Consider the following 12,493-nt stretch of genomic DNA (forward strand, 5'->3'; position numbering starts at 1 on the left):
TTAGCTAAATTCATTGGGGTGACACTGGTCAATAAGGTCATATAGGTTTCCAGTGTGTATTTCTATAATACATGATCTGTATATTACACTGGTGCCTACAACCCAAAGTCAAATTATCTTCCGTCACCATATATGGGCCCTGCTTACCCTTTACTACCCCACCACCCCTTTCCCTTTGGTCCCCACCATACTGTTGTCTGTGTCTAGGAGTTTCAGTTTATATTCCACGTATGAGTGAAATCATATGGTTCCTAGCTTTTTCTGACTGATATATTTCATTGTATAATATTCTCAAGGTTCATTCATGTTGTTGCAAATGTCAGTATTTTGTCTTTTCTTACGGCGGAGTAGTATTCTATAATATATATTTACCATATTAAAATCAGATTGTAGTTTCTCTACTGAGTTGTATGAATTTTTTATATATTTTAGATATTAACCCCTTATCATATATATGATTTGCATATATTTTCTCACATTTGTTAGGTTGCCTTTTCATTTTGTTGATGGTTTCCTTTGCTGTGCAGAAACTTTCTAGTTTGATGTAGTCCCATGTGTTTACTTTGGTGTCAGATCCAAAAAATTATTATCAAGACCAGTGTCAAAGAGCTTACTGACTATATTTTCTTCTTGGAGTTCTATCATCTTAGGTCTTATGGTCAAGTCTTTAATCCATGTTGAGTTGCTTTTTACATACTGTCCAGTTTTCCCAACATAATATATTGAAAAGACTGTCCTTTACCCATTGTATATTCTTAACTCACTTGTTGTAAATTAATTGACCATATATGCATGGGTTTATTTCTGGGCTCTCTGTTCTATTCCATTGAGCTAATGTGTCTGTTTTTATGCCAATACCATACTGTTTTGATTACTCTAGCTTTATAATATAGCTTGAAATCAGGGCGCATAATGTCTCCAGTTTTGTTCTTCTTTCTCAAGATTGCTTTGATTCTTCTGGGTCATTTGTGGTTACATATAAATTGTACTGTTGGTGGGAATGCAGATTTGTGCAGCCACTATGAAAAACAGTATGGAGATTCCTCAAAAAATTAAAAATGTAACTATTGCCCAGCCAGTGTGGCTCAATGGTTGAGCATCTACCCATGTACCCAGAGGTCCCCGGTTCGATTCCCAGTCAGGGCATATGCCCAGGTTATGGGCCTGATCCCCAGTGGAGGGCATGCAGGAGGCAGCCAATTGATGTTCTCTGTCATCAATGTTTCTATTTCTTTCTCCCTCTCTAAAAAAATCAATCAATCAATCAATTAGCACCCTGCCCCTGCATAAAAATAAAAATGTAACTATTTTATGACGTAGAAATTCCACTTCTGGGTATATATCTGAAGAAATCCAAAACACCAATTCAAAAGAATATATACACCTATATTCATTGGAGCATTATTTACAATAGCCAAGATATGGAAACAACCTATATACTCATCAATAGATGTGTGGATAAAAGTTCGGTACATATATACAATGGAATATTGTAGTATTAAATTTAAAAAATAATGAAAATCTTAATATATGCTAAGTGAAATAAGTCAGTCAGTGAAAAGCAAATACCATTTGATTTCACTTATATGTGGACTCTAAAGAGAAAAATAAACAAACAAAATAAAAACAGACACCTAGACACAGAGAACAGATTGATGGTTGACAGAGGATAGGAGGGTAGGGAAATGGGTGAAAAAGGTGAAGGGATTAAGAAGTACAACTGTATTCGAAAATGTAACTAAAAATAATCTTTTTGTTTCTTACCTCTAATCTTGTACTTCACTGTCTTTGACCTTCCATACTGATTTCTCTTCTGTCTCCGTATACTCCTGATATTTTAGGCTTTAAATTAGAACTCTTAATCCAAATAAATCATCAGTTAAAATACATACATACTTGTGTTGTTTTTATGAGAAGATAAGCTACATTTCTTAAGTGTCTTTCCTAAGGCTATATCTCTGAAATTTCTCCCTACCAACAAGCTGTATCTCTTATCTGGTCTTGAATCTTTGGGAGAGGTATTTAATTATGAGCCCTTGCTGCAATCTGGCAGCTGAACCTAGGGGAACAAGTACTAGAAAAGACACTGCAGAATCCTGATTGTTCTGAATTAATAAAGCTGAAAATTTACCTATAAAAAATTTCCAAAAGTAAGTTTTTATTATTAATTGACCCAATAACGAAATTATATGCAAAATAGCATATAAGTACTTAGATGTAATTTAGAAACAAGACAAGATTGATACTACTTTTATTCAGAATGAGGTTTCAACAGAAACTTCAATTCAGTTTTTAGTTTAATTTGGAGATAAAAAACATTCATTTACTTAGGCTAAAGAAAGGAAAGGGTTGATTCATCAAAAAGTTTTATCTATTTAAATTTTAGGGAAAGTATTCTGGAGCTTTGCTTATATTTCTAGATTCATAACTTACTACAAGATATGTATTAATGTAACCTATAGATTTAAAAAATTAATTCATTTGTTTAGTAAAGTTGATTATCAAGAATTTCACACGTTTAATATCAATTAAACAGGAATAGCAATCCCAAACTATGAGTTGGCAAGAAAGAGGAATATTACTGGGAAAATGGATGCTAAAACACAAGTGTAACTTTTACAAATCCTCCTGTTTGGTGAAATGGACAAAAGACCTATTTAAGAATCATGGTGACTTCTTAGCTGCAGTGTACAAGTATACAGGGAAGGATATACATTTTTCCCCAGAGTAGTTTCTCCCTCTTCACCAGCCACCATCACACTGGTAAATGTTTCTGCACATCCGCACACCATGCTGATGCACTCAACACGTCTCCTTAGCCCTACCCTTACAGCAACTGAGATGCCTCAGTACAAAGAGCAAGAAACATTTCAACTTAAAAATGCTACCCCCCCTCATTTTCTTTGTTTTCTTAATATAATAATGTCAAGTATTTCAATGCTATAACTTAAAAAAAATAACTTTTCAAAAGAATATATATTTTAAATGTATCACAATTATGGCATACTAAGTATAGTTATGTATTTAGGCAATCTATGTACTTCATAAGTCCAGGAACCAAAATTTAAAACAGAAAAACACAGGAAAGGCACAGTAAATGATGTGAGAAACGGGTAATGGGACATAGAGACCTGTGGGTAGCTAAAGAGAGGCTACCTCCTGTCAGCCAGCAGTAAACAAAGAGGAGGACGGATGGACTTGCTAGGAAATAGCCTCATTGGTATGAGGTAACTGCCAAAGATTCTGGAGAACTATGTAACAGTTCAGAATTTTCCACTATCAATGTTCTACTGTCTGAAAGGTAGGGATCACCTAATGCTCTGAACCAAGCTGCACTTCCCAGGCATGTCCCCTGTGTGCTTACAATGTACTGGACCCTCAGGCCAGTCAAATGAGATGGCAGATGCAGGTGCTATGGAGAACAAAGCAGTACGTGGTCACCACCTCCAGGTAGAGATGGTTTATGTGCTGCTAGGTGCTGGCCTTGACCTCCATGAGTTACAGTAAATCCCGAATATAAATCCTCCTTAGAAATTCTCACAAGAGTCGGTATGTTGTAGTACTGAAGCCTAGGGCCAGACAAACCTGGATCAACTCCTGGCTCTGCCTCTTACTTTAGTCAAGTTCCTGTAAATTCTCTCAAATATGAAACAGGAATACTCTACTTATCTTAGAAAGGGCTTTTTCAGGGATTACACGAGATTGTTTGTCAAACACGTAGAATAGATCATGGCATATGACAGATAATCAAAATACTGTGGCTATTTTTCCTGCCAAGTACCTACCCAAGAAATGGGTAAGGATATAGTCATATCTTGAGGAAACTGCTTGATTTAAGGGAGTGGGTTTTCTTAATTATTTGCCCTTTTTAAGTCACAGAACTCTCCCCCCCCAATTTGTTTTCAAAATAATTCTTATGAGGAAGCTGTCTATAGAGTGCCCAGAAGTGGAAGCTTCTTTGGTTGCTATGGAGGTGGAAGACCTAGAGATTTGTATCTGTGGAACAGCAAGGATCCCTGAAAATCAAAGTGGCAAAAATATGGGTTTTGTAGTTGGTTTAAATTTGAAATCTTACTTCCACTTTTATGAATCTGTGATCTTGGTTTTCTCATCTGTAAAGCAGGGTGAAAAATACCTACCTCCCAGAATTTCTGTCAATGTTAAATGAGTTATGTCAAACCACCAGCAGTAAAGTTACTACATTATAGGTACTCAAATCTTAGTTTTCATTATTTTACTTCCTTTTTGTAGGAAACAGAAAACGAAGTAGTCAGAGACAGGAATGACTGCATGAGGTACCTAGTGCCTTTAAAGCTGAAGGGGAACGCCAAGGAAAGCATGGGTCTAAGATCTGGAAACCAGCTCATTACCTACTGCTTACAGCACTTAGTTCACTTAGTTCCCCTGCTGAGAAGGATCCTTTAGTTAATGCTTGTTAATATCACCATTGCCAGACTGCTAAACACAACCAAGGAAGCTTAAAGTTTTTTCTTTGTGAAAGATCAAGAGAGAAGTTTGAAGGCAAAAATCTATTTAGCTATGTCCTCTTTCCTCAGGAAATGACTTTAAGAGGTCCTAAATTGTTATTGATTACTTACTCCCTGAGTACCTTTTATAGGCTTAAAGACCTCTACTTCTAAACACCTTTAAAGAGAAGAGATATTTATTTACAATGTTCCTCATTAGCCCATTCTAGCTGCCTCTATGTGGGATGAAGTGAAAGGAACATTGAGAGTCAATATAAAGCTTTATTATTTCAGAAATCCGCACATATTTCAAGCCTTGATGACATGGAAAAGAAAACTGTTTTATACCAGAGCCTAACAACACCCTCTTAAACAACAAATGTATCAAAGAAGAAATCACGGAGAAGTTAGGAAACACTCAGAGACAAATGAAAATGAAAGCACAACATACTAAAACTTGTAAGATGCAATGAAAGCAGTGTTAAGGAAGAAATTTACAGCTATAAATGCTTACATTAAAGAACAAGAAAAATCTCAAATCTACAACTTAAATTTACAATTTAAGAAACTAGAAAAAGAACAACAAACTAAACCCAAAAGTAGCAGAAGGAAATAATAAAGGTTAGAGCAGAGGTAAACATAATAGAGAATAGGAAAGATGAAAAAAATCAGTAAAACCAAAAGTTGGTTCTTTGAAAAGATCAACAAAATTGACAAACTTTGACCTAAAATGACTAAGAAGAAAAGAGAGAATACACAAATCACTAAAATAAAAATTTTAAGTGGGGACATTATTACTAATTCTATAGGAATATAGAATGAGAATATAGAATTGATATTCAATTGTTCAGAGTACTCTCATGATTTTTTAGGAATACTCTGAACAATTGTATACTAACAAACTGGGTAACCAAGAAGAAATGAACAAATTTCTAGAAACACAAAACCAACAAAGACTGAATCACAAAATGTGAATAGACCTAGAATTAGCAAGGATATTGAATAATTAATAAAAAAATTTTCTGTACAAAGAAAAGCTATGGACCTGATGGCTTCACTGGTGAATTCTACCAGGTATTTAAAGAAGTAGCACAGATGCTTCTCAAACTTTCCCCAAAACTTGAAAGGGAAGAAACACTTTCTAACTCATCCTATGAGGCCAGCATGATCCCGATACCAAAACCAGACAAAGACACTAAAAGAAAACTGTAAACCAATATTCCTTACAAGCATTTACACAAAAATCCTCAACCAAAATACTAGCAAAACAAATTCAACACTGTATTAGAAGGATAATACACCAGGACCAAGTGTGATTTATTCCTGAAATGCAAGGATGGTTCAGCATACAAAAATTAACCAATGTAATATCCCACATTAATAGAATGAAGGGAAAAAAAACACATGTTCATCTCACTTGATGCAGAAACAGCATTGTAGTAAGAAAGAAAGGAGAGATGGAGGGAGGGAGGGAGGAAGGGAGAGAAAAAGGAAGGAAGAAGATAATCTGGATAAATATTTAAATTGCTTCTATTTAAATAAATAAATACTACTAGAAGGATAAATAAGAAACTAATAAAAATGGTTACTAATAAATCAACTTGCTTTAAATTAGAGCAACACTGGATTCTTTGGGGAATTATTTTGGTAAAAGTTCCTGAAGTCCTGCCTAGAAAGCCCTTCTTTCCTTTTCTCCTTCTTTCTCTCCCTCCCTTCCTACAAAAACGTATTATTTACCTGCAAGGGGGTTTTGAAAGGCAGGAAGGATACTAGTTCCTTGGCTGAAATCAAGAAATCCTATGTCAATAGTTTCCCTGATACCTAAAAGGTCTAAAATATAAGGCTCAGGCAGTTACAATAAAAACAAGTTCAGTGACTGAGATCCCTGTAACAAGGGATATCACTTATCTTCAGTATGTGAGAAGAAAGGCGGCCCCAGAAGAGCAGTCTAGCTCCTTGACCTGAACGTCTGAAATAGCTCTATTTAAAACACATTGGCTCTTGCTTCAGTTTGTCTTGCTTCACTTTGATTACTGATCACTTTGCCCACCACTTCAGAGACTGATCATGCCGAAAACACTAGACACTGTACACGCTGGAGCCTAATGTATGATTCGTTCTCTATGATATTTTATTATATTCGGTGTGATTCCAATTACCCACTCTCCCACCATTGGTTGATTCTACAAATCAACTGCATTTTGATGATTAAAAATACCCAGTTGCTTGCACATTTGTAAAATTCTTCTTTTCTTTAAAGAAACAATCCATTATATTCTTCATATTAGTTATTCCCTTGGGGAAGAAGTGAACAGAAACACAGGCTCTATACCTCAGTTTCTTCCTAAACTCTAATTAGCTGAAAAATAGAAAAAGACAAGCAATAAGAGAGTAGCATATGATCGGCACAATTACTCTGGTGTACTCCGTAAAAATGTGACTCCCGTAAAAATTAGAAATCAGAAAGAAGAGAACTTTAAAATACCTGTTCTTTCTGTTCAGCACCCACAGTTTTCCCAGGGGAGTGGTTTCCCAGCTGCTTATTCTCTTGAGATTCACGAATCTCTCCTTTAAGCCTTTCAACCTTAAATACAAAAGGGGAGTTGCTTTGTTTTTAAAATATACAAGTAATGCATGAATACATGCTTCATGTAAAATATTCTAACAACACCTAAGTATATAGAGTAAAAAGTGATACTTTCCTTCACATAACCTTACCCCAATGTTCCCTTTCCCCTTTCCAAAAGTAACACTGTTTACAAATATATCCTTCTTGAAATTTATCTCCCAAATACATATGTACACATACATGTCAAACATATAAATATATATCAGTATTAGACATATAAATTTACAAAGTCCACTTGAACAGTTTATTAATTCTTATGATTACAGTTTTAAGTTACAATAAAATACACATAATGCGGAATTTACCATGTTAACCATTTTTAAGTGTACAGTTCAGTAGCATTAAGCACATTCACATTTTTGTGCAACCATCACCACTATCCATCTCCAGACACTAGAGATATGACTGTGAAATGCATATAAACTAAAACTGAAGGGATATATAATATATCCAGAACTTGGAAGTACATATTAAAAATCAGTGAATTGCTAAGGAAAAATGGTTAAAAAATACAACACAACTAAGGGTGTAGTATTAATAATTTCAAACATATCCAGTATAATAGAGTAATAATTTCTATTTGGCAAATGTGTTAAGTATAAACTATTATCTAAATCCCTATTACAAAGAAGAGATCCTAAATTGACACAACAATAAGACTGTAGTTTAACATAGGTAGTTAAGATGCATAAATTACAAATACTGATAGAGTGCATCCAAGTCAAAGAATGGCTTTTTCCTGGGATGCTAGAGCTACCGGTATCAGTCCTCAATAAGACCAATAGGTGATGCGCATCTGTGTTGCTCTACTGCTCATTGTTATTCTATAAACATTTAAATAAATTCTAAGAACAAACTAAATTAAACAACTTACCACTTCTCCAAGCACTTTTCTTTCTGAGTCAAGTGATCTAACCCGAGTTCTTAAAGCCAGAATTTCCTCATTCAGTCTCTGATTGTGTTCCTTTGCTTTCTTTAGGTCAATTGAATCTAAAACAGAGAGAAGAATGCACTCTACTCACTCAACTGGAGCAAAGTTTTAATTTGGGGGCATTAACTCTAAAAACTGAGGAAGCGCTATTTCCTGACCTTGTCATTTCTCTGCATATGTGATTCTCTGCACAACAAAACTGCTAGATTCTAACGTCCAGCTCTAGAATATTCAACTAACCTAAACAGAACAGAATGTTTTTTATTTCTCACATCAAGACTAATGAATTGGACTTTTGAATGTAGGGTTTCCAGCAGTAGATGTTTTTTCTAGGACCTAGAATTTTAAAACAGTTGAACCTACCTTCTAAAAATTAACTGACAGAAAATGACCTTCCTGGCTTCCTTGTAGTCCTATCTTTCTTATACATGTCACATACTCCTAGATACTTTCCATCTACTCATTAACAGCAAGTGCCCCATAGATGACTGAAGTAGTGAGCCAGGAGCAGTGAATGAACAGATTTTCCATGTTAAAGCAGTTAATTCATCCAAGCCACTTTTCTGCCCGAGCACCACTGCCATTACAGTGGTAGTCCACTCTCAGCACCTCATGTTAAGACCTGCCCTTTCCGGCACTCATCAAAGTTTCAATGATAAAACTTGCTGCCCATTACTTTCCTGAATTTGTAGCTGTTTCTTTTTAGCCATCTTTTACTCCAGTTTCTCTTATTTTTCTTTTGCTTCTTTAAGTCTTTGTTTTCCTTCTCATTGCCTGTTTTGTATTTCACTTATATTTTTTCTTTAATTTTTTTCTCCCTTGCTACACTCTTTTTTCCTCCTTAGTATGTAAATTTTTTTTAATTTGAAAAATGCTGAAAACACACCAAAAAGAAAATAGAGCATTTACAATCCCTAAATGTAATAATCACAATTTGTGTATACAATGTGTGTGGGGTTTTCCCCACATATTCAATTATTTCTCAGAGAGTACCTTGGTGTCCTGCAGTTTAACTCAATTCTAACACTATCTACCCAGAAATAGCATCATATTCCTCAGGTTAAGGGCTCAGTCCCATAAGACTGTCCTCCACTTCAGATGCCAATCACAATCTCTGGTTGTTATCTGCGCTTCTGATTGATTACTTCTAAATCAAAGGTTCCCAGGACCTCCTCCTTGGGTTTGTTTAATTTGCTAGAGTGGCTCACAGAACTCAGAGTAATATTTTATTTATTATATTACCAGTTTATTTTAAAAGGATATAACTCAGGACAGCTAGATGGAAGAGATGCATAGGGCAAGGTATTGAGAAAGGGGTGCAGAACTTCCATGCCCTCCCTGAGAGCACCACACTCCTCAAAGTCCATGTCTTCACCAACCTGGAAGCTCTCCAAACCCTCTCCTTTTGGGTTGTTGTGGACATAGGCACGGCTGATTAAATCACTGGCCATTGGTAACTGAACTCAATCTTCAACCTCTCTCCCTTTTCAGGAGATGGGAGGGATCCCAGTTTGGGGGTGGGGAGAAGAGTGAGAGGGTACTGAAAGGTCCCCTGTAACCAGTTCCCATCATCCTCTGGTTACCTAGGGCCTCTCCAAAACTCCTCATTAACATAACAAGATATCTTTATTGCTCTCATCACTGAGGAAATTGCAAAGGTTTTAGGAGCTCCATGCTTGACCAAATGTGTATTTCTTGGTTTGAGTCACAGCATCACAGGGTTAAGTAGTTTTAGAATTACTTAAAAACAATAAACATATTTTAAATTATTTTTCTAGTTGCTACCATTACAACAGGCAAATTTCACTATATTATTTATAGCCGGTAGCATTTTTACATAGTCAAGCTAGGGTCAGATTTACTAATTCACCACTGATGCCAAGTCTGTTGGCTTCCCAGTGAAAAAATATGTGTGAGGTGCTGTGAAATGCATTTTAAGGTGTCTTGATCTCAGTTGTCCTAGTAAAATATGTATTATTTGTGTTCACCACAGGTTTTGGAGTCCAGACATATCTGGGTTCAAACACCAGCTATAATACTTAATGTAGCTATTGGCTAATTCACTTAACCTCACCATGACTCTGTTTCTTTATCTATGGAATTGGAATAATAATACTCACTACTTGGAACTGTTGTGAGGATTAGAGATAATGCATGTAAAGTGCCTGGCAGAGTATCTGTTACTTATAAGCAACAAGTAGTAGTAATAGCAAGAATAGTAGAAATAGTAATAATAGCAGTAGTAGTGTTATTATTATTATAATTATTAAATATTATTGTAGAACATTATTTAATGTTATATTATTGTTTAATGTATTATTGTTAAATATTGTTATCTGCTAAAATGACTCACCATTTTCTCTCAGCTTTGTCAAATTTTTTTTCAGTTTCTCAATTTCTAGTTGAGCATTCTCAAGTGCAAAATCTAAAGGGAAAAAAAATACAGGATGGGGCAAAAGTAGGTTCACAATTCCTCATATGGAAAATAATAAATAATAATACAAGAAATAACTGTTTTATGTATTCACAATTGTAAACCTACTTTTGCCCACCCCTGTGTTTATGTAAGGAGCAAATGATTAGTGTGATCATCAAATTTCAAATGACTCGTGGGCCTCCTATAATGTCAGGATGAGGATTCTCCCAGAAGTAAGAGACTAACACCAATGTTATAAAAGATTATTCCTAATCACAGAAAAGGTGCATGGGACAAAGTCCAGAGAAAATCAGGCACAAGCTATCAAGAGTCTTCTAGTGAAGTCACCAGCAAAAAAAAAATTGAGACTTCTGGTCAAGATGGCGGGTAGGTAAACACAGTATCACGTCCTCCCACAACCACATCCAAGTTACAACTAAACTACAGAACAACCATCATTCAAAACCGCCTAAAATCAAGCTGAATGGAAGTCCTACAACTACGGAATTAAAGAAGCTGCATCCAGACTGGTAGGAGGGGCGGAGGCGCGAGGGGCGGCGGTGAGGCGGTGAGACAGGCTGGTCCCACACCCATGTGTGGCGGATAAAAATCAGGAGGACACCTCGGCTGGGAAGGTCCTTCCTGAGAACTGAGGGGTCCCTGTCCCACACCAGGTGCCCCGCTCAGAGTTCCAGTACCAGGAAGAGAATCCCCATCACTTCTGGCTGGAAAAACCAGCAGGAACTGAAGCTCAGGGAAGCTGAAGCGGCTGGAGCCCCAGGCAGCTCCCTAAAGGGCCCGCGCACAGACTTATCAGACTCTCTCCCTCTAAGCTTGGAGGGGAGGCAGCTCGAGGGGCGCCAGAGACATACAGGGAAGAACTGAGCTGTTTGGCACTGGAGCGAGGGCTTTCTCCGGGACAAAGTGCTGTCAGAAGTCTTTGTTCCTTTGGTGAGCCCTTCCCTGGGGCGGCAGACAGAAGCCATATCTGGGACTTCAGCAACCTGGCTCACACTGGTAGCCCCGCCCTGGTGGCTCCCTGAGGCCTCGCCCCACCCCACCCAACTTTCAGGCCCACCCAACTTTCAGGCCCACCCAAGCTGTTGCTACTTGCTTAACCATAGGATTGGCCTGTCTTGGATCCTGCTTCACGTTTTTCCTAAATTCTTTCAAACGAGCAGCATCTGGTCTCAGCTAGCCCCATACCTCTCATTAAGTGATACACAGAAACAAACACAGGGAGGCAGCCAAAATGAGGAGGCAAAGAAACAGGTCCCAAATGAAAGAACAGAACAAAACCCCAAGAAAAGAACTAAGCGAAATGGAGATAGGTAACCTAACAGATGCTGAGTTCAAAATACTGCTTATAAGGATGCTCAATGAACTCAGTGAGGGCCTCAAGAGCATAAAAAAGGACCTGTCAGAAATGAGCGATGCACAGTTAGAAACGAAGGAGGCTTTAACTGAAATAAAGAATAATTTACACGGATTCATTAGTAGAGTACGTAAATCCAAGAAGCAAACCATTGATTTGGAATATAAGGAAGCAAAAAACGCCCAATCAGAACAGCAAAAAGAAAAAGGAATCCAAAAAAATGAGGATAGTCTAAGGAGCCTCTGGGACAACTTCAAGCGGGCCAACATTCGCATCTTGGGGGTGCCAGAAGGAGAAGAGAGAGAACAAGAAATTGAAAACCTGTTTGAAACAATAATGGTAGAAAACTTTCCTAACTTGGTGAAGGAAAGAGACATACAAGTCCAGGAAGCACAGAGAGTCCCAAACAAGATGAACCCCAAGAGGCCCACACCAAGACACATCATCAAAATGCAAAAGGTTCAAGACAAAGAGAGAATCTTAAAAGCAGCAAGAGAAAGGCAACTAGTTACCTATAAGGGAGTTCCCATAAGGCTGTCAGCTGATTTCTCAAAAGAAACTTTGCAGGCCAGAAGGGAGTGGCAAGAAATATTCAGAGTGATGAAAAGCAAGAACCTGCAACCAAGATTACTCTATCCTGCAAAGCTGTCATTTAGAATCGATGGCCATATAAAGA

At 37.1% G+C, this 12,493-nt stretch overlaps 1 protein-coding gene across 1 annotated transcript in view; it reads right to left on the bottom strand.

Annotated features, from left to right (window-relative positions):
- Positions 1-12,493, bottom strand: part of CCDC30 (coiled-coil domain containing 30) — a 101,666-nt gene that overhangs the window by 62,996 nt on the left and 26,177 nt on the right. The window contains exons 6-8 of the mRNA XM_036256208.1: positions 10,380-10,451; positions 7,970-8,085; positions 6,952-7,050 (exon numbers count right to left, since the gene is read on the bottom strand). Coding sequence (XP_036112101.1) covers positions 6,952-7,050; positions 7,970-8,085; positions 10,380-10,451 — 287 coding nt within the window. The remainder of the gene's footprint in view (positions 1-6,951; positions 7,051-7,969; positions 8,086-10,379; positions 10,452-12,493) is intronic.

This window comes from Molossus molossus, unplaced genomic scaffold (genome assembly GCF_014108415.1).
Source record: "Molossus molossus isolate mMolMol1 unplaced genomic scaffold, mMolMol1.p scaffold_m16_p_12, whole genome shotgun sequence".
Lineage (NCBI taxonomy): Eukaryota > Metazoa > Chordata > Mammalia > Chiroptera > Molossidae > Molossus > Molossus molossus.